The sequence below is a fragment of the Chiloscyllium punctatum genome, chromosome 3 (assembly GCF_047496795.1).
Source record: "Chiloscyllium punctatum isolate Juve2018m chromosome 3, sChiPun1.3, whole genome shotgun sequence".
Lineage (NCBI taxonomy): Eukaryota > Metazoa > Chordata > Chondrichthyes > Orectolobiformes > Hemiscylliidae > Chiloscyllium > Chiloscyllium punctatum.
The window spans coordinates 26,530,528-26,557,828 of NC_092741.1; the positions used below are offsets into that span (position 1 = coordinate 26,530,528).

At 43.3% G+C, this 27,301-nt stretch overlaps 1 protein-coding gene across 2 annotated transcripts; it reads left to right on the top strand.

Annotated features, from left to right (window-relative positions):
• The first annotated feature begins 5,046 nt into the window (after positions 1 to 5,046).
• On the top strand, positions 5,047 to 27,301 carry LOC140454531 (heme-binding protein 2-like). Of its 2 annotated transcripts, none has more exons than XM_072549353.1 (5): positions 5,047 to 5,090; positions 17,834 to 17,927; positions 20,546 to 20,675; positions 23,808 to 23,982; positions 25,739 to 27,301. In XM_072549353.1, exons 1-5 carry the CDS (start codon positions 5,077 to 5,079, stop codon positions 25,911 to 25,913), a joined length of 588 nt encoding a protein of 195 aa, XP_072405454.1. In that variant the 5' UTR covers positions 5,047 to 5,076; the 3' UTR covers positions 25,914 to 27,301. The 2 variants fall into 2 exon arrangements, with proteins under 2 accessions (XP_072405454.1, XP_072405446.1); XM_072549345.1 differs by lacking the exon at positions 5,047 to 5,090 and adding an exon at positions 5,401 to 5,597.

Below are 27,301 nucleotides of genomic sequence, written 5' to 3' on the forward strand. Positions count from 1 at the left end.
AACTCCATCTGCACTCCTCAGCCCATTGACCCAATCGATCAAGATCTCTTTGTAATCTTACATAACCTTTTTCACTGTCCACTATACCACCAATTTTGGTGTCATCCACAAACTTACGAACCATACCTGCTATATCTTCATCGAAATCATTCATATAAATGACAAACAAAAGTGGACCCAGCCCCAAACCCTGTGGAGCACCACTGGTTACAAGTTTCCAATCTGAAGAACAACCCTCCATCACCACTTTCTGTCTCCTGCCATTGAGCCAATTTTGTAACCAATTGGCAAGCTCACCCTGACTCCCATGTGGTCTCACTTTACTGATTAGTTTACCATGCAAAGCCTTGTCAACTGCTTTACTAAAGTCCAAGTAATCAACAAATTCCGTTCTGCCCTCATCAACCATAGACAGTCATAGAGTCATAGAACCTTAAAGCATGGAGACAGGCCCTTCGGCCCAAACTGGACCATGCTGACCAGAATGTCCATCCATGCTTACCCCATTTCCCTGCACTTGGCCCATATCCTTCTCAACATTTTCTATCCATGTGTTTGTCCAAAAGACTTTTGAATGTTGCCTCAACCACTTCCGCTGGCAGCTCATTCCATATGCGTCCCACCCTCTGTGTAAAAACGTTTCTTGGGTTCCATTTATTCTTTCCCCCCTAACCTTAAACTGATGTCCTCTCATCCTCGATTCCACAACCTTGGAAAACAAGACTGAATGCATTCCCCCTATCCATGCCTCTCATGATCTTATACACTTCTGTAAGGTCCCTCCTCAGTCTCCTAAGCTCCAAAGGAAGAAGTCCTCGCTTGTCCAGCCTCTTCCTACAACTCAGTCCCTTAAGTCTTGGCAACATCCTTGTAAATTTCTTCTACACTCTTTCCAGTTTAATAATATCCTTCCGATAGCAAGGTGACCAAAACTGAACACGATACTCCAAGTGTGGCCTCACCAACATCCTGTACAACTGCAATATAACTTCCCAACATCTATACTCATTGCCCAGACTGATTAAGGCCAATGTGACTGATGGACCAATATTCTTGGTTACTCCTTCAAAAAAAAACTCAATCATGTCCGTGAGACACTATTTCCCTTGTACAAAACCATGCTGATTATCCCTCATCGTTCTTTGTCTCTCCATGCACATATAAATCCTATCTTTCACAATCACTGCCAACAATTAACTCCCAACAATTTACCCCTCACCAAAGTCAGAATCATAGGTCAATAGTTTCTCCTTACATCTCTTTATAAACAGAAGCATAACATTAGGCACTCTCTAGTCATCCAACACCTCACATGTAGTTATAAATGATACAAATAGTTCTGAAATTTCCACCCTACCTTCCCAGAATATCCTGGGATATACTAGATTGGATTCCAGAGATTTATTCACCTTTATATTTTCTCGGACTTCCAGCACTTCCTCTCATGTAATGTGAACTGATTACAAAACAGCAACATTTATTTCCCTGAATTCTCTAGCCTCATTTCTTTCTCCACTGTAAAACCTGATGTGACACATTCATTTAATATCTCGCCCATCTCATGGGGTTCAACACAATTTTTATAATAAATGAGGCCACTTAAGACACAGCTGAAATGAAATCATTTTCCACAGAGGATCATGAGGCTTTGTAACCATCTTCTTCAAAAGCTGATGAAAACAGGGTCTGAGAATATTACTAAGGCTGAGGTAGATCGATTCTTGGTGAGCAAGGGAGGATAAAATGTTATCAGGGATAGGCAGAAATGTGCAGTTGAGGTTACAATAAAATCTACCGGGATCTTACAAAATGACGGAGCATGCTCGAGGAAGTGTCTGCTTCCCATGTTTTTGTTGAATTCATACTTAATTTTATAAAAACATTCAATATGCCAAAGTTTAGTGGTAAGCCAAGGGTTTGGGAGAGTTTGAAAAATCAACAAGAGAAAACCAAAAAAAAAGGAGGAAATATACCTTCGGGATAAACTTGCATGTAATATCAAGACGTACAGCAAGAGCTTCTTAACATATGTAAAAAGGAAGAGAAAATCCAAAATGAATATAAATGTCTCAGAGAATGGAGCTGAGGAAATAATGCTGGGGATCCAAGGATTGGCAGAGGAGCTGAAGAAATCGTTTGCATTCAACTTTACCACAGAAGCAAATCCTGGAATCCCAGAAATATTAAACAATCAGGGGAAATGGTTGAAGGAGAATTGGAAATAAATAGAACTACTATGATAAGAGAAAAAGAGCTAATATATTTCAATGACTTGGATGGGAAATGTTCAAGTACGACAGCCAAGTAAATGGATGACATTAAAGCAGCTGGGAAGTCAAGTGGTGAAGCTAATCCAAAGGGTCCGCACAGGGACACAGAAAGTCGAATCGAATGGGTAAAAGTCTTGGTCGAAACAATCTTATGTGGAAATGTCTGATTTTGTTTGTCTTTGCCAACAAGCGTAAAGGAGTTGAATATTATTTGATTGGAGAAAAACTGCAGAAAACTACAAAATAGAGGATTGAAGAGTCCTGAACCATGAATCACAAAAACTAAGCATCCGAGCTCAGTAGTTAACAGGGAAGAGAAACAGAATGTTGGTCTTTCTGTCAAAGGGAATGGGGTTTAAAAATGGCGATCATTAGACTGTCACGATTGTAATGATGTCAACCAGGTGGACCTCATAGAATATGATTGCCCTCATTAGACCAGATTAACAGCCCCAATCAGGGAATCCTGGCTGACAGATATAAACACCAGTGTCAGGCATCCTGTTCACTCTAAGAGCTGGCTCTGAGGAAGCTGAATTAGTGTATGGACTCTCCACATAAATAAAGGGTGACTTAGAGACAGGATACTGGCATCTATGAAGTTATTTTAGTGGTGACAATAGAAAAGCACTCCTGAAGACATTCATTATCAATAGTTATCTAGTTTTGAGAAGATTTGTAGCTCAGGTTGAGGTTCTGGGTGTAAGTTTGCTCGCTGAGTTGGAAGGTTCGCTTTCTCGCATTGTGTCACCATAGTAGGTAACATCTTCAGTGAGTGTCCGAATGAAGCATTTGTATTATGGCCCACTTTCTATTTGTGTGTTTAGGTTTCCTTGGGTTGGTGATGCCATTTCCTGTGGTGATGTCATTTCCTGTTTTTTTCTCAGGGGATGTTAAATGGGATTCAAGTCAATGTGTTTGTTGATAGAGTTCCAGTTGGAATGCTATGTTTCTCGGAGTTCTCCTGTGTGTCTCTGTTTGGCTTGTCCTCGGATGGATGTGTTGTCCCAGTCGAAGTGGTATCCTTCCTCATCTGTATGTAAGAATACCAGTGAGAGTGGGTCATGTCTTTTTGTGGCTAGTTGATGTTCATGCACCTGGTGGCTAGTTTTCTGCCTGTTTGTCCAATGTAGTGTTTGTTACAGTTCTTGCAAGGTATTTTGTAAATGACATTAGCTTTGCTTATTATCTGTACAGAGTCTTTCAAATTCATGAGCTATTGTTTTACTGTGTTGATGGATATGTGGGGTCCCATGGTGCCAAGAGGACTGAGTAGTCTGGTAGTCATTCCCGAGATGTCTTTGATCTCGGGAGAGTGGCTCGGGATTCTGGACATGTTTTGTCTGCTTGTTTGAGTTTGTTGCTGAGAAACAGCCAATGAGCAAAGTCCGCCAATTTGATGTTGCAAAATCTCCCGATTTTGATTTATCCAGGTGCAGATGAAGTCACTTTAGATCTTGTGACAACATTCAGCAAAGATGAAAAGCATCATGTAAATCTTACTCAGAAGAGAGGCCAAGTGATGACTCAGATGCTTCTTAATGTAGAGTAGACACAAAGTCACAACATACGTACATCAAGGCTAACGCATGTTATTTAACCTGTAAAAGTAACCTGCTGATCCTTTGGCAGCAAAGACTGGAGAATTATAAAGGGGGAACGCGAGAGACCTCACAGTAAAGGCACAAAAAGCAGATCGAAAATAATGGGAACCACATTCACTGTTTTGTTTTTCCAACATATTTAAAGGCACGTAGGGGCGGGCTGAGATCCGGAAGGCTTGTGGGCTACCCTGCACACTGTCATCCCAAGGAAGGGGACGGGCTGTCCTAGAGGTGGCCGGAAGGTGTGCCAGGATAGTCCACTGGCCGGACGGCGCATCGGGGTGGGTGAGAGCCCAATGGTACGTAGGAGCAGACCGAGAGCCAGAAGGCGGGTAGCTGTCCTCAGTGCTGTCACCCCGGGCAGGTACCGGGGTGGGCTGCCCCAAAGGTGGTCGAAAGGTGCTGAAGGTGGGTAGGCCGTCCTGACCGCTGTCACCCCGGGCGGGTACCAGGGCGGGTTGTCCTAGAGGTGGTTGAAAGGTGTCAGGGCTGACTGAGAACTGGAAGGGGCATCGAGTGGACCGAGAGCTGGAAGGTACATAGGGCGGGCTGCCTTAGAGTGGTCGGAAGGTGGGAGGGACGGGGACTTGCTGGGTCTGTATTGTATGCACTGTTTAATGTAACTGGATTGTCCATTTATGTACAAATGTCATTGTCACTGTCTTGTCACATGTGAACCTGGGGTTTGAGGTTTGCCCTCGTCTCCCTGTAAACTGGTTGAATGGTAGGGTTTGGGGCTGAGCTTTGCTGCTCCTCTCCCTTGTAGAATTGCTGTTGTATACAGCTGTAAATGTTGACTGTTTTTTGTAAACTGTTTTGTAATTTGTTTAATAAAATTTTTAAAAAAACAGGTGTGCCAGAGGTTCTGCTCACTCTGAGAGAGCTGGATGAGTCTCAAGAACACTCTATTTGTGTCAGGGGACTGACTCTGTGCTAGCTAGCTGGCTGGTGTTATAGTCTGTATGTTACTGTTAGTTTCTGTTTTTTTGGGGGGGGAGAAACCTGATTCCTGAACTGGCTGAATTATTTCTCCAGTTTGTTCACTGGCATTCCTTTTAGTGAGGACTGATTGTTAAACTCCTGATGCACGTAATGTGTTTCAGGTGTAACTCTGTTCTCATTAGGGGATTGTTGTTTCAGTGGCTGGTTCCAGCCTGTGTGTGTTACTCTTTTCTCTCCTTTTTACTTTTGAGAAAAGGACAATGTGGATTTTATGGTAGGACTTAGCCCTTGGACTCTAGTTTTCTTTGTTTTTTTTGTATGTATACTCACTGTTTTTGGTGTTTGGACTGAGCCCTTGTGGAAGACATACATTTTACCAGAGGAGCTGTTCCTGTGGGGAGGCCTAGCCCTGGGACTGGGTGTCTGAAGATTGAATGTGTGTGTGTGCTGGGAGGTGAGCACTTGCTATATCCTGGGGTTTGGGAGAAGACCTTTCCTTCAGGAGTGGACCAAACCCCTGTGAGTTAACTACACCTTTACAATGTACTGTTCCTGTGAGTGGGCCTGGTTTTCCAAGGCTGGGCCAGGACTCCACAGAGACTGAATACCTGTGTGCTGTGAGGTGTGCATTTGCTGCCTTCAGGAGTGGACTCTGCAGTTTGGAGTGGACTCCATTTTGGACAATGCACCTCAAAAACAGGAGTGGACTCTGTTCCTGCGAACGGACTCTATATTTTGAAGACTCTATTTGGACTGTGTACCAGAAAGGACTCTGTTTTTGGTAATTGACTGACTGTATTGTGTTGTTTGTTGGTGTTATCACCTGCACTGTCTTGCATGTCCCTGGGTCTGGCAGGTCCTACTGTGAGCTGGGAGGGTCATGGGTCGTCCTGAAAACTGCCACCCCGTGAGCCGGAGGGTGAGTAGGCCATCCTGTGAACCTGCAGGATGGTAGGCAGTCCCAAAAGCTGGATGTTGGGTAGGCCACCCTGATGCCAGTCGCCCTGAGAGCCAGATGGTAGGTAGGCCATTCTGAGTACTGTCGTCCCGAGAAGGGGTAATCGGGACGGACTGTCCTAGAAGTGGTCAAAAGGTGTGTCAGAGCAGCTGAGAGCCAGAAGGTGCGCAGGGGCAGGCTGAGATCCGGAAGGCTTGTGGGCTACCCTGCACGTTGTCATCCCAGGGAGGGGATGGGCTGTCCTAGAGGTGGCCGGAAGGTGTGCCAGGATAGCCCACTGGCCGGACGGCGCATAGTGGTGAGTGAGAGCCCAATGGTACGTAGGGACAGACTGAGAGCCAGAAAGTGGGTAGCCATCCTCAGTGCTGTCACCCCAGGCAGGTGGTCAAAAGGTGTGTCAGGGTGGACCGAGAATGGAAGGGGCATGGGGTGGACCGAGAGCCGGCAGGTACGTAGGGGCGGGCTGCCTTTAGAGTGGTCGGAAGGTGGGAGGGATAGGGGCTTGCTGGGTCTGTATTGTATGCACTGTTTATGTAACTGGATTAGCTTTTTATGTACAAATGTCATTGTTGGAGGTCCTGGGCCTCCTTCACCGCCGCTCCCTCACCACCAGACGCCTGGAGGAAGAACGCCTCATCATCCGCCTCGGAACACTTCAACCCCAGGGCATCAATGTGGACTTCAACAGCTTCCTCATTTCCCCTTCCCCCACCTCATCCCAGTTTCAAACTTCCAGTTCAGCACAGATCCTTTGACTTGTCCAGACTTGTCCTACCTGCCTAGCTCCTTTTCCACCTAACCACTCCACCCTCCCCTCCCCGACCTATCACCTTCATCTCCTCCCCCACTCACCCATTGTAACTCTATGCTACTCTCTCCCCACCCCCACCCTCCTCTAGCTTATCTCTCCACGCTTCAGGCTCACTGCCTTTATTCCTGATGAAGGGCTTTTGCCCGAAACGTCGATTTCGCTGCTCGTTGGATGCTGCCTGAACTGCTGTGCTCTTCCAGCACCACTAATCCAGAATCTGGTTACCAGCATCTGCAGTTATTGTCACTGTCTTGTCATATGTGAAACTGGGATTTGAGGTTTGTCGTCATCTCTCTGTAAACTGGTTGAATGGTAGGGTTTGGGGCCTGGCTTTGCTGCTCCTCTCCCTTGTAAAATTGCTGTTTCTCCACATACAGCTGTGAATGTTCGCTGTTTTGTAAACTGTGAATTGTTTAATAAAATATATATAAACAGGAGTGTGTTATCCTGTTCATGCTGAGAGCTGGCTGTGAGGAACCTGGATCAGTGTCAAGGACACTCCACATATAAATGAAGATTGACTAAACGACAGGATATCGGCCTCTGTGGAGTTATTTCAGTGACAATGAGAGAAAAGCTTCTCTTTAAGAAATCTGTTTGCCGCAGTTATCTTTCTGTCTCCAATGAGAGAGCTGTGCTGTGGTCTGGTAAGACCTTGACTATTACCATTACATCACCAACACACTGTTCCATCAAAAAGACAAGTTCAAGACTTCCTGGAAGCACCGATGAGCAAAGCTCTGGGACATGATCGACTGCGTCAACTGCGAGACCAAAAGGAAGGTACTCATCGCCAAAGGGATGACCAATGCAGAGGACTGCTGGACACAGCACTGGCTCATCTGCTCCACAGAGTCCATCAAACAGCACAAGCAGCCAAAGGTGAAGAAACAATTGAGAAAACGCTCAATGTTGAGCAGCTTCAAGAACCAAGCAGACTCATGAACAATGTCTTCAACCAAAATCTCCGAGTTCATTTGAAAACCCCAAGACTGGTTCAGCAAGAATGATCACATCATCCAAGACCTCATCGACAGCCAGAGGAAAGCTCTCCATACCTGGCAATACTACCATGAGAACATTTATCAACAGGGACTTATTTGAGGAAATGTCCCCACTCCCCATCAAAGATAATCATTTGGCAGAAATTGAAGTCACCATTTGACAGATAACAAATGGGAAAACCACAGGAAGAGAGGAGGTTCGAGCAGAGATTTTCAAATTGGAGAAGCAGAGCTGACTATCAGCTGTTTCTGAAAATCTGGGCCAAAGCAATCCCTGTCAATCCTAGGGATGGCACCATCACCTCCATCTCCAAGAAAGGAGCAAGAGGATGGTGGGAACGACCGAGGAATCTCCCCACTCTCCATCACCAAGAAGATCATTGCCAGTGAGGGAGGAAATCTTTCCTGAAAACCCGTGTGCCTTTCACTGCTCACCAACTCCAAGAGGAAAGCCAGGAATAACACGAACAACTCTACATGACCAAGCACTCTACATGACCTTCACCAATGTGAATGAGGCTTTCAATTCATGCTGGTTGTTCAATCAAATTCATTAAAATCCTCCATCTCCTCAGCGACAAGATATCGGTGTCAGTCCTCGCCAACAATATGACAGAATCCTTTGGGGTTAAGCAGGGATGGGTCTTCAGCCCACCCTTTTCTCCACCTTCATTGCCTCCATTCCCCATCTTGTCAGGAACAGACTTCTCATTGCTGTGGACATTTTTCTGGAGACAGGAAAAATCTTTTCAACTGGTTGAAATCAACAAAGAAAAGAACACCCACAGGATGCTGATGACAATTGGCATTTCTGTTCTCTTGGAACAGAATCTTCATGCACTCTCAAGAAAGCTCTAATCCTTTTCCAGCCCTTCCCAGATCAAGCTCCAGCCCATCCCTCTGTTAAGATCACCAGAGAAATCCTCCCAAACTTGGAACATTTCCCTTACCTGGGAAGCTATCTCTCATCTAAGGCTGATATTGATGCAGAGGTTCAACATCACATCCAATCTGAGAGAATCATCTTTGACACTTAGGGATGAAAGCTGTTAATGACCATGATATTCGTGTTGATCCCAAGACCCTTGGGTATATGGCAGGCTTACCTCTGACTCCTTTTACTGGGCTGCAAACCTTGGACTACATGTAGACGGCACCCCAAGACACTTGAGAAATATGATTAACACTGTTTGAGACAGATTGTCCACATTAGCTGGGAGGACAGGCATATTAATATTAGCATCCTTGAAGTAGCTAATAGCAGCAACAGCGAGGTCATGACCATCCATAACTACCTTCCTTGGGCCGGCCATGTGCTTAGGATGTCCATGTTCCGACTGTCAAAGCAAATCTTTTCCAAGAACCTTCCTTCTGGGTGAAGAAGAGAAGGACAAAGGCAACATTTCAAAGACTCCCTGACACTTCCCTCAAGAAATATAACATAAACATCAATACATGGGAGACCTTTGTTCAGAAGAAATTGACTTGGAGGAGACTCCTGTATGAACAATTCTTTGAGAACGCTTGTCAGCAAGAGGAAGTAGAGAGAAGGTACCAGAGAAAGGAATGCCAATGATCTCAAGGCCAAGGACCACTTCCACCTCCTCCCAGAAACATCTGCCCAAAGTGGTTGGAGATATGTCTCTAGGATCAGCCTCATCAGCCTCACAAGGACTCACACAAACCTGACCAGTGACACGGAATGTCCGAAGTGGACAATCATATGTATTAACAGGTGATTGCCACTGACTCTAAATCTCTGCCTTCTTATTTCTGTTCCTTTTATCATCAGGAACAACTTCACCCGACCTATTCATTCCTGGAACCATTTTTGTAAATCACTTCTGCAGCCTGTCCAACACTTCTCTGATAATGTGCTGCCCACCAACTAGAACATAGAACATGGAAAATGCTCCCGAACTGTAAATGTGATCACCTTGTTGGGCTCGTTTCCCAATACCAAGTCCAGGAATCATCATTTTCCCTCTTGAGTGCCTCAACTGAATCAGACGTTGCATTCCAGATCCTAACTACTTCCCATGTGGAAACATTTTTTCTCATATTCCATTTACTTTCTCTGTGAACACTTTCAAATCTGTGCCTCTCATTCGGAATCCTTTCATGAGTGGGAACTCCAACCCTACTGTGTCCAGACCCCTCAGGATTCTTGTGGAAGCCATTTTCTTGATCGTGGCTTCCCTGCCGGTTAAGGAACCATTTTGCTGAAGTGTCCCTCATCCCGAAGAGCATTCGTCCTTGGCATGTAGCTGTGAGAGGCTTTCTCGCCATCGCTTCATTCCTCTCTCACCAGGAGGTGATACTAAAGTGTAGCTTCACTGTTCAAAGTATCACAGTTTGCCTGCTCAGTGTTTCCCTACTCTGATGTATTGCTAGAGCATGTAGCTTAGTTGCTCAAGCGTGCTGAGCCCCATCAATTGGTTTACGATATATTGCCAATGTGTGTTGTTCCTCTGAATAAGGACACCTGTCCTACATTTGTTATGCATTTCTGTAAACAGCACATTGGGTAATGACTTTCAATCCTGACCACTTGCGGAATGGGTAGCATCAATTGGGGTTGACCCCGAGAGCTGACCCCTGCTTCGGTATCTCTTCAAACCATCCTGACACCTTGTCATTAACGGTCAGCCTGTGTCTCAGCCCTGTATAACCTTGTACCTTTCTGCCATACTTCGGTGTTCTACCGAGACATTGTCAGGACCATCTTCTCCTCATGATGCACCGTGTCATAAACTAGTCAATGCTCAAGGTCTGCCGCCAGAGATTTTTCTTCAGCAATTCTAAAACCTCCTGTCAAATCATACAGAAATACGAAATAGGAACAAAAGTCGATCATTTGGCCCCTTGATCCTCCTCCAGTAAGATCATGGCTGAACTATCTGTATTTCAAATTCCATATTCTCATCATTCCTGATAATCTTTCATTCCTTTGAATAAATGTATAAATATTCAATGACCCACACCTCCACCTTCTCAGGCAGTGAGTTCCAAAGTCATACAACCCTCTGACAGGAAAATATTCCAATCGGGTGACCCCAATTTTACAGTAATGATGTCCTACTTCTGGACTGAACCACAAAAACAAACATGTTTTCCATGTTCACCTTGTCAAGACCCTTCAGGAGTCTTGTACACTTAATCCAATTACCCCTCACTTTTCTAAACTCTAGTGGAGACAAGCCCATCCCGTCCAGTTTATCCCGCATAACTCATTCATGTCAGCTTTTATTCTAGTAATCTTTCTGTAAACCACCTCCAGTACATTGACAATCTTCCTGTCAGGCAGGGAGGAAAGGGTCGTGTGAGGGAGCCGTGGTTTAATAAGGAATTGGAATCCTTGTTAAAGGGAAGAGGGCGGCCTATGTAAAGATGAGGCGTGAAGGTTCAATTGGGGCGATTGAGAGTTATAAGGTAGCCAGGAAGGATCTGAAGAGAGAGCTAAGAGCAGCAAGGAGGGGACATGAAAAGTCCTTAGTTGGTAGGATTAGGGAAAACCCAAAGGCTTTCTATAGGTATATCAGGAATAAAAGAATGACTAGGGTAGGAATAGGTCCAGTCAAGGATAGTAGTGGGAAGTTGCATGTGGAGGCTGAAGAGATTGGGGAGACACTGAATGAATACTTTTCGTCAGTATTCACTCAGGAACAGGACATTGTTGCCGATGTGAATACTGAATCAAAATTAATTAGAATGGACGGCTTTGAGGTATTAGGGAAGAGGTGTTGGAAATTCTGGAAAGGGTGAAAATAGATAAGTCCCCTGGGCCTGATGGCATTTATCCTAGGATTCTCTGGGAAGCAAGGGAGGAAATTGCAGAGCTATTGGCCTTGATTTTTATGTCCTCGTTGTCTACAGGAATAGTGCCAGAAGACTGGAGGATAGCAAATGTGGTTCCCTTGTTCAAGAAGGGGAGTAGGGATAACCCTAGTAACTATAGGCTGGTGAGTCTCACTTCTGTTGTGGGCAAAGTCTTAGAGAGAATTGTAAGGGATAGGATTAATGAACATCTGGATAGGAATAATGTGATCAAGGATAGTCAGCATGGTTTTGTGAAGGGCAGGTCGTGCCTCACAAACCTTATTGAATTCTTTGAGAAGGTGACTAAGGAGGTGGACGAGGGTAAAGCAGTAGATGTGGTGTATATGGATTTTAGTAAGGCGTTTGATAAGGTTCCCCATGGTAGGCTACTGCAACAAAATACGGAGGTATGGCATTTAGGGTGAGTTGGAGGTTTGGATTAGGAATTGGCTGGCTGGAAGAAGAGAGGATAGTAGTTGATGGTAAAGTTTCATCTTGGAGTGCAGTTACTAGCGGTGTTCCGCAAGGATCTGTTTTGGGCCCATTGCTGTTTGTCATTTTTATAAATGACCTGGAGGAGGGGCTAGAAGGTTGGGTGAGCAAGTTTGCGGATGATACGAAAGTCGGTGGAGTTGTTGACAGTGAGGAAGGATGTAGCAGGTTACAGCAGGATGTAGATAAGCTGCAGAGCTGGGCAGAAAGGTGGCAAATGGAATTCAATGTAGATAAGTGTGAGGTGATTCACTTTGGTAAGAGTAACAAGAAAATGGGGTACTGGGCTAATGGTCGGATACTTGGTAGTGTGGATGAGCAGAGGGATCTTGGTGTCCATGTACACAGATCTCTGAAAGTTGCCACCCAGGTAAATAGTGCAGCGAAGAAGGCATATGGTGTACTGGCTTTTATTGGTAGAGGAATTGAGTTCCGGAGTCCTGAGGTCATGCTGCAGTTGTATAAGACTCCGGTGCGGCCGCATCTGGAATATTGTGTGCAGTTTTGGTCGCCATACTATAGGAAGGATGTGGAGGCACTGGAACGGGTGCAGAGGAGGTTTACCAGGATGTTGCCTGGTATGGTAGGAAGATTGTATGAGGAAAGGCTGTGGCACTTGGGGCTGTTTTCATTGGAGAAAAGAAGGTTTAGGGGTGATTTGATAGAGGTGTACAAGATGATTAGGGGTTTAGATAGGGTTGACCATGAGAACCTTTTTCCACGTATGGAGTCAGCTATTATGAGGGGACATAGCTTTAAATTAAGGGGTGGCAGGTATAGGACAGATGTTAGGGGAAGATTCTTTACTCAGCGAGTCGTGAGTTCATGGAATGCCCTGCCAGTAGCAGTGGTGGACTCTCCCTCTTTATGGGCATTTAAATGGGCATTGGATAGGCATATGGAGGATAGTGGGCTAGTGTAGGTTAGGTGGGCTTGGATCAGTGCAACATCGAGGGCCAAAGGGCTTGTACTGCGCTGTACTTTTCTATGTTCTATGTTCCTTAAATAAGGAAATAGAAACTGCACCCAGTATTTGACATGTAGGCACATGAATGCTCAGTGCATCCTTACTTTCATGTTCAATTCTTCTTGTAATAAATTGTGTCATAAACAACTGTACCCAAGCATCTTGCTGGGGTCTAACAAATGGTCTGATTCAGAAGAGGTCACTCTCCTGTCTAAGCTACAAATACTCATATCACAGACCGCAGTGGCTCAACATTACAACTTGCCACCATTGTCTAAAGGGAAGGAAGGAATAGGTAATAAATGTCAGTCTGTCATGAATGATCATGTCCCAGGAGGAAATCAACAACATGAACACAATGCACAATGATCCAGTCAGTTATGATTCAGCTGAAGATTGTTTGTTGGGGGACTGAAGAGCACTTGAACAATTTACAGATTTAAAAAGGGGAACCAAATATTTCTCTGAAATGCAGGCCCTTAAATGTCAAGACGGAAAAATAGAATTTGGCTTCAGATTTGCCTCTGGATGCTGACTTTACTTTAGTGAACTTTATGTGGTCCAGATTTCAGGGACATTGACCATGATCCTGGATTTGAGGGAGCTACAGAGTTGATTTGTGTACTTTGCAGTCAGACCCCCACAACCCATCTCTCGGCCTCTCGGTAACATTTACATGGTATTTTACATCTTTTGATGTTGAACTCATGAGAGATGCAGAAAAACAGTCACAAAATGCAAAGTCAGTTCATCTGACCGATTTGTATAAAACAAGTCCAGATATTTTACTACTTGTAGATTTTATCAAATGATATTTAAAATTTACCTGCAATTCTTTCTGATTGGTTATCACCCGGAAAATTTTCAAAGCAATTTACATCTTGTTTTCAACTTTAAATCTAACTGACACTAAATCCCAATGACTTGTGTTAATCCTTAAAGAAATTAAGATCTGTAGAGACAAGCATTGAAGAACTTAAGGAGACAAAATGAAACAGTGCTACAAACCCTATGGCTAGTGTTGCAAAGTGCTGTAATTTTCCAATTGCCCCTAGATCCAGGTATGGTTCCAGCAGGTTCAAAATTAGCAAAATGTCCTGATGGCTATTTGTTTGTCAAGTTTGGTAAGAGCACAACCGGAATATTAGTGAGATGAGTTAAACCGCCAACGAGGACATTACCAAACAATAATCGCCATCAGTTGGGACTCACCATTGCCCAGCGAGAATTTGCCGCGCTGCTTGTGAAAAGTGTAAATGGTGAAATGAGATGATCAAAACATTGAAGTAAATCTCACCAGACTTCTCTCCCGATTCAGCCACACATCTTACCATTGCCCACATTGCTCCAACCCCCCGAAGAATCCGGCTATAGTAACTGAACACTCCAATTAGTCAACCAGTCTTCAGATGGAGGATCCTGCAGAACTCACCCAGTATAAGAATCCCCACAGAAAGCAGCACAAAGAATCTTTGTAGAAGCAGTACCCACCTTTTACAGCACGAGCACCAACATCGCAATAAGGTGAAGAGTTAGCCCAAAGCCTTTATGAAAAGCTAGAGAGAGAGTAAAAATGTAACAAACATGGGTAAAGTGGCAGGTTGTGGAGGTGTTGGTGTGGCAGATGGGTAAGGAAGTAGAGTGGCAGGTGGGGAGTGAGCAGGGTGGTCGATAGGTCTGGGGGTAGAGTGGCAGATGGGTGGCTTGAAGGACAGTAAAGATTAGCAGATGAGGAGTTACTGGAGTGGTGTGAGGGTGAGGTTGATCTTAGGGTTGGGACTAGTTGGTTTGGGTGATGGGGTTGTGGTCGTGTGATGAGGGTGGCTTCACGTCAGGATAGGTCGGTGGGGGATAAAGGCAGTTGCATAAGGTCATGGAGGGCCGAGGTGGGAGAGAGGTTAGGTCAGACCATTGGTGGTGGGATCAGTGATTAGATTTGGTTGCAGGAGCTGGTGAGGGAGGTGAATCATAGAGTCATAGAGTCCGAACAATCCAGAGACAGGTCTTTTGGTCCAAATTGGTTGATGCCATACAAAATGTCTAACCACGCTAACCCCATTTCCCTATACTTGGCCCATATATTTCCAAATTATTCCTCTCCATGTATTTGTCCAAATGCCTTTTAAATATTGTTAATGTACCTTCAGCAACCACTTCTGCTGGCAGCTCATACCATATGCATTCCACCCTCTGTGTAAAATGGTTGCCCCTCAGGTTCCTTTTTATTCTTTCCCCTCTAACCTTAAACTGATGCCCTCGAGTGCTCGATTCCCCAACCCTTGGGACAAAAGACTGAGTGTATTCACCTTATCCATGCCTCTGATGATCTTATACCCTTCTGTCAGATCCTCCCTCAGTCTCCTATGTTCTAAATAAAAAAGTCCCAGCTTGTCCAACCTCTGCCTATAACTTTTGTTGTGTCCTGGTAACATCCTTGTATATTTCTTCTGCACTCTTTCCCATTTAATAACATCCTTCCTATTGCAAGGTGACCAAAACTGAACACAGTGCTCCAAGTGTGGCCTCACCAACATCCTGTACAACTGCAACATCATTTCCCAATTTCTATACTCAGTGCCCTGACTAATTAAGGCCAGTGTGCCAAAAGCCTTCTTCACTCCCCCATCTACTTGGGATGTAGGTCTCCACATTCAGGGAACTGTGCACCAGAACTCCAAGGTCTCTCTGTTCCACTACACTCCTTAAGGCCCTCCCATTCACCAAGAAACTCCTGCTTTGATTTGATGTTCCAAAATGCAAGACCTCACGCTTGCTATATTAAACTCCATTTGCTATTTCTCGGCCCACTTCCCCAGCTGATCAAAGTCCTGCTGCATTTTCTGAAAGCCTTCCTCTCTGTCCATAATGCCACCTACTTCAATGTTATCTGCAAACTTACTAATCATGCCTTGTGCATTCTCATCCAAATCACCGTTCTCGATAACAAACAGTAGTGGGCCTAACACCGGCCCCTGAGGGACTCCACTAGTCACAGGCCTCCAGCATAACAAGCAGCCTTCCACTATTACCCTCTGCTTCCTACCATCAAGCCAATTGAGTATCCAATTTGCCAGCTCTCTCTGGATTCCATGCGATCTAACCTTCTAGAGCAGCCTACCATGTGGAACCGTATCAAAGGCCTAATTGAAGTCCATATAGACTACATTTACCACTCTGTCCTTGTCAACTCTCCTGGTCACTTCATCAAAGAATTCTAACAAAATTGTGAAACATGATCTCCCATGCACAAAGCCATGCTGACTACACTTAATCAAACTCTGTCTTTCCAAAAGCATGTATAACTTCTCTCTTTTCTCAAGTAACTTACCTCCCACAGAGGTTAGGCTTACTGGTCAATAGTTTCCAGGTTTTTCTTTGCTGTCTTTTTTGAATAAGGGCACAACATTTGCGACCTTCCAGCCTTCGCGAACCTCACCCGTGGCTAACGATGATGTAAACATACCAGCCGGGGTCCCTGCTATTTCTTCTCTCCTCTCTTGTAGCGTTCTTGGGTATATCTGGCCAGGACCAGGAGATTTATCCACCTTCATACAGTCTAATACATCCAGCAATCCTCGACCCTGATATGGATTGTCTTCAAGGTATCACTATTAACTTCCCCAAGTTCTCACGTCGCCATGTCTTTCTCCACAGTAAACACTGAGGAGAAATATTCATTGAGGACCTCGCCTATCTCCTGCAGTTCTACACATATGTGAGTGGTTGGTTCAGTCTGGGGAAAGTCAGATCAGGACGTGGTGTAGTCATATGGTGGGTATTCATTGGATCAGAAGGGCTAGTCTGGTGATGACAGGGTTAATCGCCTGGTCAATGGTATAATTGGGTGATGCTGGACAACCCAGATCCACACAGAATGGTTGAATAGTGGGTTGTAATACTGTTGTGTAGCCAAGGAATTTGGTGACATCGGAGGTGGGGGCACAGTGGGAATCAAGTGGGTGAACTGTATGGTTAACCTGGAATTAGAAATGTTTTTATTATCCATGAATTATTTCTTGGGCAAACTCAGCGAGTTGGCACAGTGGTTAGCACTGCAGCCTCACAGAGTCAGGGACGCGGGATTGATTCCTGCCTCAGGCGACTGTCTGTGTGGAGTTTGCACATTCACACCGTGTCTGCGTGGGTTTCCTCCAGGTGCTCTGGTTTCCTCCCACAATCCAAAGACGTGCAGGTTCGATAAATTGGCCATGCTCAATTACCCATAGTGTTAGGTGCATTTGTCAGGGGTAAATATAGTCAAGATTAGAGTGGTGCTGGAAAAGCACAACAGGTCAGGCTGGAATCATTCCTGAAGGGCTTTTGCCCAAAACATTGATTTTCCTGCTCCTCGGATGCTGCCTGACCTGCTGTGCTTTTCCAGCACCACTCTAATCTTGACTCTGATCTCCAGCATCTACAGTCCTCTCTTTTGCCGAGTTGTAAACATAGAGTGGGGGAATAGGTTTAGGTGAGTTAATCTTCTGAGGGTCAATGTAGACTTGTGGGGCTGAAGGGCCTGTTTCCATACTGTAGGAATCTAATCAGATCTCTCCAAAGTCTCCACATTGACTTCAGGGTGAGGGACCCACCCGAAGGCTTTAGGACACAAGATTGGATCAGGATTTCTGAGGGACACTGATTCATATCTTTTGGTGTATCCAGTCTCTGACTATCCACAGAAAGGACGAACTGGGCCCATGATCCATCACAAGGTTGTAACAAAATAATATTTCCATATTTAGTCAGCTGTAGTGTTTCTGTATCTGTTTCCTTATCATGTGACATTCATGCCTGCAGCTAAGCCATATTCAAAACCATCACCCCAAAACAGTATAAAGTGATCCATAGTCTCTACTCAAACATCAGATCGACCTGAAGTTGCTGAGAGTCAGTCAGTGCGTTCAAGACCGATTTGAGCAGACACCAAGATGCTGAGACTCTTCTTAACTGTGTCTGTCCTCTTCAGGTATCTGGTTGCTGTGCAGAACCAGGTACAAGAAGTGGATGATTTCTGTGAAGAATTGGACTGTCCCGAACCACAGGCTGCCATTTTGGAGAATGTAAGTACGATTCAAAGTTTGTTGCATTCTGTCATTTTTGTACCAGTATAAATTATTTAATGACTGTTTTCAGATCTATAGCCTGTAACCGATCGCCTCAACTCGGAAACATGACTGCACTGATATTCATCCTCAGGAAAACAGATTGGGCACATAATTGCCAGAGTTTTTAAGACTGCGAGATCTACTCATTGACATTTTAAACACACTTAAAGGGCCCGCTAAGGTAGATGTGGAAAGGGTGTTTCTGTCGGCTTGGAGTCTCAGGAATTGGAGAACACAGTCTCAGAATAAGGGAACCAGCCATTTCAGATTGAGATGAGGAGAATCTCTTCACTAAGAGGGCAGTGAAGTTTGGAAAACCTTACCCCTGGGAGCTTGGCCATTGATTATGTTGAAGACATCAAGCAATAGATTTCTAAATAATATCAAGGGAGATAGGGATAGCACTGGAAAGCAGCGATGAGCCTGTTGTGGAATCTCCAGCTTCACTCAGATGATCATCAATCTTTAGAATATTCAGTTGTTGATGATCAACAGGTGAGAATATTCAAGGCTGGGGTAGATAAATCTTTGGGCTCAAAAGACATTAGGAGGTATCATTACAAGGTGAGAAACTGGAAGATCAAGTGTAGTCAAAGATCAGTCAAAATCTTACTGCCTTGTTCCTGTTTTTAATATCAGACATTCTTTTGAAATTGTTTTTTTTGTCCAAATTTCTCAACTGGAAATGCGGACCAATTTCAAGGCCATTGACATTTTCTTGATCTTGTGTTACATCTGCAGTAACTGAGTGTGGAAGATTTTCAATAACATTCCATACATTTTATACCAAAGACCCAAGGAAGAAAATGGCCCAAGATGAAAGAGTTGAATGGAAAACAAAATGAATTAAGAAGTGTTGAGACCAAGACTTCCAACAACATCTCCCAATTCCCTTTAAAACTCAAAGCTTAAATGACACCTTAATGCTCCATCCAGACACCTGGAACAGTCCTCTGAACAAAGTTCTTTTTCAGAGACACTTTACAGTCATAGAGATGTACAGCACGGAAACAGACCCTTTGGTCAAACTCATCCATGTCAACCAGTTATCCTAAACTCATCTAGTCCCATGTGCCAGCCCTTGGCCCATATCCCTCTAAACTTGAAGGTGGCTCAGTGGATAGCATTGCTGCCTCACAGCACCAGCGTCCCGGGTTCAATTCCAGCCTCAGGCAGCTGTCTGTGTGGAGTTTGTACATTCTCCCTGTGTCTGTGTGGGTTTCCTCCGGGTGCTCTGGTTTCCTCCCACAACCCAAAGATGTGCAAGTCAGGTGAATTGGCCATGCTAAATTGCCCATAGGGTTAGGTGCATTAGAATGGGTCTGGGTGGGTTAGTCTTTGGAGGATCGGTGTGGACTTGTTGGGCCAAAGGGCCTATTTCCATACTGTAGAGATTCTAATTCTAATCCTTCCCTATTTCCATTCCCACCCAGATGCCTTTTAAAAGCTGTAATTGTGCCGGCCTCCTCCATTCCTGTGCCAGCTCATTTTATACAGGTACCACCTTCTGTGTGGAAAGGTTGCCCGTTAGGTCCCTTTACATCTTTCCCCTCTCACCCTAAACCGATGCCCTCTATTTCTGGACTCCCCTACCCCAGGGAAAAGAGTTTGTCTATTTATCTTATCCATGCCCCTCATGATTTTTGAAACTTCTAGAAGGTCACCCCTAAGACTCCGATGCTCCAGGGACAACAGCCCCAGCCAAGTCAGCCTCTCCCTTTAGCTCAAACCTTCCACCCCTGGCAACATCTTTGTAAATCTTTTTGGAACGTGTTCAAATTTCACAACATTCTTCCGTTAGGAAGGAGACCAGAATTGCACGTAATATTCCAAAAGTGGCTGAGCCAATGTTCTCTACAGCCTGAACATGACCTCCCAACTCCTATACTCAATGTTCTGACCAATAAGCAAAAGCATACCAAGCTCCTTTTTCACTATTCAATCTACCCGCGACTTGACTTTCAAGGAGCTATGAACCGACACTCCAAGGTTTTTTTTCAGCAACACTCGCTGGGACCGTACTATTAAGTGTATAAATCCTGCTGTGATTTGTTTAATCAAAATGTAGCTCCTCACATTTATCAAAATTAACTCTATCTGCCACACCTCAGCCCATTGGCTCATTTGGTCAAGATCATGTTGTATTCCAAGGTATCTTCACTGCCCACTACACCTCCAATTTTGTTGTCATCTGCAAACTTACCAAGTATACCTACTTGTTCACGTCCAAATCATTTATGTAAATGACAAAAAGTAGAGGACCCAGCACCGATCCTTGTGGCACTCCACTGGTCACAGGCCTCCAGTCTGAAAAGCAACCCTCCACCACCACCCTCTGTCTTCTACCTTCGAGCCAGTTCTGTATCCAAATGGCTAGTTCTCCCTGTATTCCGTGAGATCTAACCTTGCTAACCAGTCTTCTATGATGTTAAATGCCTTACTGAAGTTCATGTCGATCATGGCCACCACTCTGCCCTCATCAATCTTGTTACTTCTTCAAAAAACTCAATCAAGTTCGTGAGACATGATTTCCCACACATCATATGTTAATAAATTTTATTTTCTTGTTTTAGGGTTATGAAGAAGCAGAATTTAAGCCTGTCCCCTGGGTTGAAACAGAAATAGACGGAATGGATATCAATAATGCGGTGGAGGCCGGCCTCAAAAGATTTTTTGAATATTCACATTTCCACAATGATGCAGGTAATTTTCCTGTTCCTTCAATGTAACATTGGAATTGAAAACAACCCTTTAATATTTCACCTGGCTTATTTGAAACTTTCTCTATGGAGTTACACACTGACCAAAAGATTCCAGCTTGCTGATCTTAATGGTTGTTCCAGGATTCTGTCCATTGTGCCCTCCACTACTAACCTATTGGAATCTGTGGAAGCTGTCCATATATGGGTACAGTGGGATACCAAGCTCACTTTCTCATTCCAATCATGATCTTTGATTTGTCTTTGAACATGGCGACCTTATCCAGCCCAGAGCTAGGTGGGGTAAAGTAAGGTTTTCTAATCTCAGGGACAAAATTCAAGGCAATAGGGCAGAGGGGTGACCTGGGAAAAGGTAAGCCAAGTGACATAGGAAGAGACAGAGAGTTTCATGGGGATAGTGTATCGGTGAGTAAGGTCAATGTAAAGATTATCAGTAAATAAATTGAAGACTCTTTCGTTGAATGTACAAAGCATTTGTAATACTTCAGGTAAAGTGGTGACATAAATAGATAAAAGGAAAATAGATCCAGTGCCCAGAGATATTCTTACAAAGTCACCAATGTTTGGAAATAAATATTCCAGGATAGACAATATTTCAAGAAGACCAATAGAATAGAAAAGGTGGAGAAATAGGCTCTGAAATTGAAGGATGACAATCAGCAGTGATGGGAAAGAAACCTGGTTCAGAATTTCAAGAATTTTAATCAGTACAGATGGAGATTAGGAGGAACAAATGCTGGTGGGAATACTTCATATACTTTTACTTTGTATACTCATATACATTTAATCATATCCTTACAATTTGGTGCAAAACTGAGGAAACAATAATTGGAAGTGAATGACAGAATAAGAATTAAAGAATAGGTTGGTAAGGTTCCAAATAACAACAGTAAACCTGAGAGTTGAGAATATTTCAGAAACAATTCTGATGACCAAAAGAAAAAGATGAAAAAAAGACAATGAATTAACGTTTGTAGAAATATAAAGATGAGCTCAAAAATACATTGCCTCTATCATTTCCTACTGATGATATTTCGACTGTGAGGAACATTCAAGGCAAATGGGAAAATACATTTTGCCTCAGCCTTCAATGTAGAAGATATAAGTTGCATATCAGAAACACAGGGAAATCAAACAAACTTGAAAAAACTTACATAATTCATCTGAGATGACAAAAAGATTGGGTGAAGTTTAAGGGTCCAAAAATTGACAAATCTAATAGCTAAATCTTGGAGTTCTGAAAAATGGAACTGTGAGGTCTAGTTTTCCAAATATCTCCAGATGCTAAAATACAGTAAAAGAGTTATAGCCATATTGCACAGAAACGTTCCCTTCGGTCCAACTCATCCACGCTGATCATGTTTCCCAAAGTAAACTAGTCCCACTTGTCAGTGTTTGGCCCATATTCCTTGAAACCTTTCCTATTCATCAACTTGCCCAAATGTCTTTTAAATGTGTAACTGTACCTCCATCTACGACTGCCTCTGGCAGTTTATTCCACATAAGAAACATCATTGACCCTCAGGTCCCTTTTAAATGTTTCTCCTCTCACATTAAGACTAATGCCCTCTATTTTTGAACCCACACACCCCAGAGTTATTTGTTATTTGTCTTATCTATGCCCCTCATGAGCTTGTAAGACTCTATAAAGTTACCACGCAACCCCCGCCACACCAGTGAAAAAAGTCCCAGCCTATCCTGCCTCTCCTGATAAGTCAAAGCCTCCAGACCCAGCAACATCCTGGCAAACCTTTTCTGAACCTTCTCCAATTTAATAATATCTCTCCTTTAGCAGTGCAACAAAAACTGTATACATTACTCCAAAACTGACTTCACCAGTATCCTGTACAGTCACAACATGATGTCCCAATTCCTTTCCTCAATGATCTAGGTAATGAAAGCAAGAGGTTTTTGAGGGTAAAAATACCAATAGAATGCTTAAAGTTCTAAAATGTTTTGATAAGGTTGTTCATAAAAAACTAATTTGACAGTAAGTATTGGAGGTAAAATATCAGCAAGAAAGAGTATTGGTTAATGAAGGAAAAAAGGAAGTAGAAATGAAAGTAGCATTTTCATGATGGCCAGCATAATTAAGGGATACTCTGGATATAAGTACTGAGGACCCAGATGTTAGAAGAAGGTGATCCCATTACAAGATCCAAGTTGCTGATGACACTTGAGAGGGTGAATTCTGAGAAACTATCTGTCTTGGCTGGAGAATCTGGAGATGCAGGCCTGGATTTTCATCTGAAAATGGACAGTGAGAGTTGTCTCCCCTGTGCTTGGAGGAAACGACAAGGAAGGCACTCAGAATGTCAGCTGTGGGCTGCTGCCAGGCCATGAACCTGGGAAAAAGTTTGGAGGCAGCCTTTTCATTCCAGTTCCAATAAAAAGAGAAAAAACCCTACAGTCTTTGTCCCAAACCCATTCCGTCATCCCCACCTCAAACTTCCATTCATGCCACAAACAACCCCTAGTTTCTTGTATGCCCAGGTCAGTGTATGCCCTTCAAACTCCATAGTCCCTCAAGTCCCCAATGCCAGGGAGCACCACTGCCTATTTACCCACGGTACACTGTACAGAAGCAATGAACCACATATTTACAGCAGGATTTATGAAATTTTTTTTAGAAGTTCATTCTTTCATAACTTTCCACTCCGTTAAAATAAAGCTCTTTTTACGGCGGGATATAAATGTTGCCAATCATCAAAACTCATTGCAGCTTTAACTGCAGAAACCACAAATACTTAAACTCTTAACCTCGATTAAATCAATATTGTGAAGGTGACAATAGTACTCACAGTCACAGCTGTCAATCAGGTGGAGAAGTCAATGTTTCAGGTGTAACCCTTCTTCAGTCCTGATGCTGTCTGGCTTGCTATGCTCTTTCAGCCTCCTGCTTGTTCATCTTGGATTCCTGCATTTGCTGTTTTTTTTGTCTCTAACCAGAGCTGTCAATCAAGCAGGGCTACAGGTGTTTCAAGATTATGATAGATGTGTGGGGTGTTAACCAGTCCATCATCCCTCCCCCATTTGTAACTTTTAAATCATGACAGGTAATGCCCCTAATTATCACCTTGTCAAACACTGCAACTGTGTTCCCTTTTGTCTGCAGAAACAATTGTTCCTCTCGAGGCCCCTTGGGGAATCATTGGATATATAAAAGATGGCAAAATACAAGATAACTTCAAAGTATTTGTTATATTAACTCCTCAAGTCACAAATACACCTCAGCCAAAAGATCCATTGGTTCAAATCGGAGCAAAGATTCATGATTGGTTCTATATCAGGTGAGTATGATGTGTAACAAAATGGCTTAAAATGCTTTTTTTGTGTCTCCTGAAGCAAAGGGTTGATATTGTGACAGTGTCTCTACTGGTAGTCCATATTCAGTGAAAATTTTGAGTAATTCTTCTACAACCCTTCTCGTTGTGATATTGTGTAATGGGACTGCCTCAGGAAATCTAGTCGATATATCCATTATTGTTAATAAGTACTTATTCCCACTTTTTGTTTGAGGTAGGGGACTTACATAATCAATCAAGACTCTTGTGAAAGGTTCCTCAAATGCTGGAATAGGTATTAAAGGTGCAGGTTTTATTACTGCCTGTGGTTTCCTACTAGCTGACATGTATGACATGCCTGGCAAAATTCAACTCCATCTTTGTTTCGTCCAGGCCAGTAAAAGTCTTTGTATTTTAGCCTGTGTTTTCCTCACTCCGATATGACCTCCAAGTGGTAGCTCATGTGCCACTCCAACACCTCCTATATTCTACAATCTGATGAGCATCTGCCCATTTCTCATCTGCTTGAATGTGTGATGGTCTCCATTTCCTCATTAAGGCATCATTTTTCAGGTAATATAGCACAGGGATACATTCACTCTCCTTCCATGTATATGCCTTTTGATACAACTGCTTTAAGTTCTCACCTTTCTGCTGTAACTCAATAAGCTTCACAGATCGAAAGATACTTGCATTTTTAACAATTGGCTCCTGCTTTGTCTCACTTACCTGATCAAAAACAGTCTCAGATAATGCCTCCTTATCTATGCCTTTTGATCTCTCCTGCTTCAGCTTGTGACTCTGTGATCTCATTAAGACACAATCTGGGAAGATTCCTGGATAAACATCCTGCATTGCTTCAGCTTCCTGCATCTCCACTGGCCTTTCAACTAGAGTGGAGCTGGTATTGATGTATCAGCTCTATCATTCGCAATAAGTTGTATTTTGGAGCTGAGAGTTTGACCAGTACTCCTGCCACAAATTCTCTGCTCTTCTCCAGACACTCAAGCCTCACTTTACATAGCTGAATACTTTTTGTCTCACCATCATCAGGCATCTGGATGGGTATATAAATAGGAAGGGTTCAGAGGGATATGGGCCAACTCCTGACAAATGGGATCAGATTAAGTTAGGATATTGGGTTGGCATGGACAAAGTTGGACCAAAGGCTGTTTTCATGCTGTCCATCTCTATGACTGTGTAGTTTTCTTGATTTACATCATCTGTTTGCAAAAGCTAAACTTTTGCCATCAGTTTTTTTTGCCTGGATTATTTGAGAAGTTTAATTTTCTCGCTGTGTTGATCTCTGTAAGTATTGTACCAAAGTCTTTTACATTAAGTGCGTCACTTCTTTTACCCACGTGACTCAGAATCTGGTCAGACTGTGATTAATGGGCTGCTCACATCAGGTGCAGATGCTGATCAACACGAACCTTTTACTGAGTCGACACATGTCACAAAACCTTCACTTCCTACTTCGGAGAACATGGCAATACCTCCCCATTCAACTGAGCCCGTTCACCTGAAGGTGGGCTTCTCTTCTTTCTGTCATTCTCACAAATATCTCACTTGGTGTTGTTTGGAAGAACACTTTCACTCTCTTTGATCAGAGCCCCACCCAAAATACATCATTTCCCTGTGATACCTGATGTTCTATTCTATTACAGTTATTTCAAGTGGGAGCTGAATAACCTGCTGTTGTTCTTCTTTTCAATGTCCTTATGCTCCAAAGTAAACTTACATTTACTTCACTCTGTTGCAGGGCTTTTGATGAAAAAGATGGCAGTAATCTTAGCAGCCAAGAATACGGAGATCGTGTGCTTCAATTGAAGAAGGACTTGGAAGCTGACAACAAATCCTTTGAGAGCAGTTTCTTTTACCTCGGTTGGTTTAACAAACGTGGGCTAATGGAAGTTGCCTTTCAAAAGAAAAGTTAAAACTTTTCTAAACATCTCAGACATCAAACAGTGAGCTGTGCTTAATACTATTCTATGTTTCTAAGCTTTTTTGATCTCCCATCTGGTACACATTGGATTTCACTCTGTGCACGGGCCAGTATTTGCAGTATCGAACAGTTCCCCCAATCTCCTCTCTTCAGAGCCCTATGGTCCTCTTCATAAACACTGCCCTTCACCAGCAGTGAGAAAGTTTTGTCTCCAACTCACAGTGCCTCGTTTTGGCATGAGCTTACTTCACCTCTGTTCACTTCAACAGTCAGGTTTTTTTTTGCCTTTTCTGATTCTGTTGGACATTCAGTTTTCAGATGTTTTTGGTCAATTACTTTCTGAAGCTCCTCTTGCATGTATTCAATTCAAAGCGTCAACACATAATCCTGGGTAGGTGGTTCTTTAGTTCTTCGCTCTCACTAGGAACTGCACTCCTGTCATTTCCCAGTTAAAATAAATTGCAGAGAGCACAAAGGTAAGGAAGTGATCATAAATATTTATAAAACAATGGCTTGGCTTCAAATGGAGGACTGGATTCATTTATGATACCTGGATCTTAGGGAGAGTGGAAAGACTTTAGTGACTCCTCTGGTGATTTGATCTTAAAGTCTCACACACACATCAGATTAATTCCAATTGTTCACAGGTAGTAGACTCTGCGCTGGGTAACAGGGATTCATCTATCTACTAATTTCCCTTTTCTATAAAGTTGCTTTAAATAAATTGGGTACAAACTGAGGTCAAGAAGTTCCTGGTGATAGGATAAGTTCCAAACTGTTCTCTCTTCACACAGCAATGGATTATATTTGCTTACTCCAAAATGTTTAAAGTTGATGTCAGAACAGTGTATTGAAAATGGGAGCTGTTGCAGAACACAAAGTACTGAAGTAATTACGTGTGAAATCATGACACTTTTCAGATGTGAGATTGGAGTTGGGTTCACTACCTCTCTATTAGTTTCAGAATGAAATATTTACTTACAAGGGAATGCTTAAATTGTAACGATGCAGAGGGATTTTTAGCACAGCTTGCAAATTTCAATCTATCTGTGCCTTCTGTACAGTGAAATTACAATTGGACAAATATAACTGTATCAACCATAGATGGTGCCCAGTATGAGGGCAACATATTCACTGGAGGCACCTGCCAATGGGGCATTGAATATGTTTGAGACTCCAATATGAAGCACTTTAAAATTGGTCCAAATCATTATCCAGAGACTGGAGATGAAATACAATTCTGACTTCCTCAAAAGTATCTTCGCATATTGAGCGCAGACAAACTGAATCTGTGATTATGAAAAGGTTTTATTCCTGTTTAAAATGACACATTCATGGGTTTCTTTAATGGAGTAAATAAGCCTTTATTTTCTAGCCTTT

Bases quoted from the DNA above. Each gene is read 5' to 3' on its own strand.
- LOC140454531 (XM_072549345.1), top strand. From the start codon at position 5,500: ATGCACCTCAAAAACAGGAGTGGACTCTGTTCCTGCGAACGGACTCTA. The intron at 20,676-23,807 runs GTAATTTTCCTG...TTTTGTCTGCAG, and splicing joins ACATTTCCACAATGATGCAG to AAACAATTGTTCCTCTCGAG. The intron at 23,983-25,738 runs GTGAGTATGATG...ACTCTGTTGCAG, and splicing joins CATGATTGGTTCTATATCAG to GGCTTTTGATGAAAAAGATG.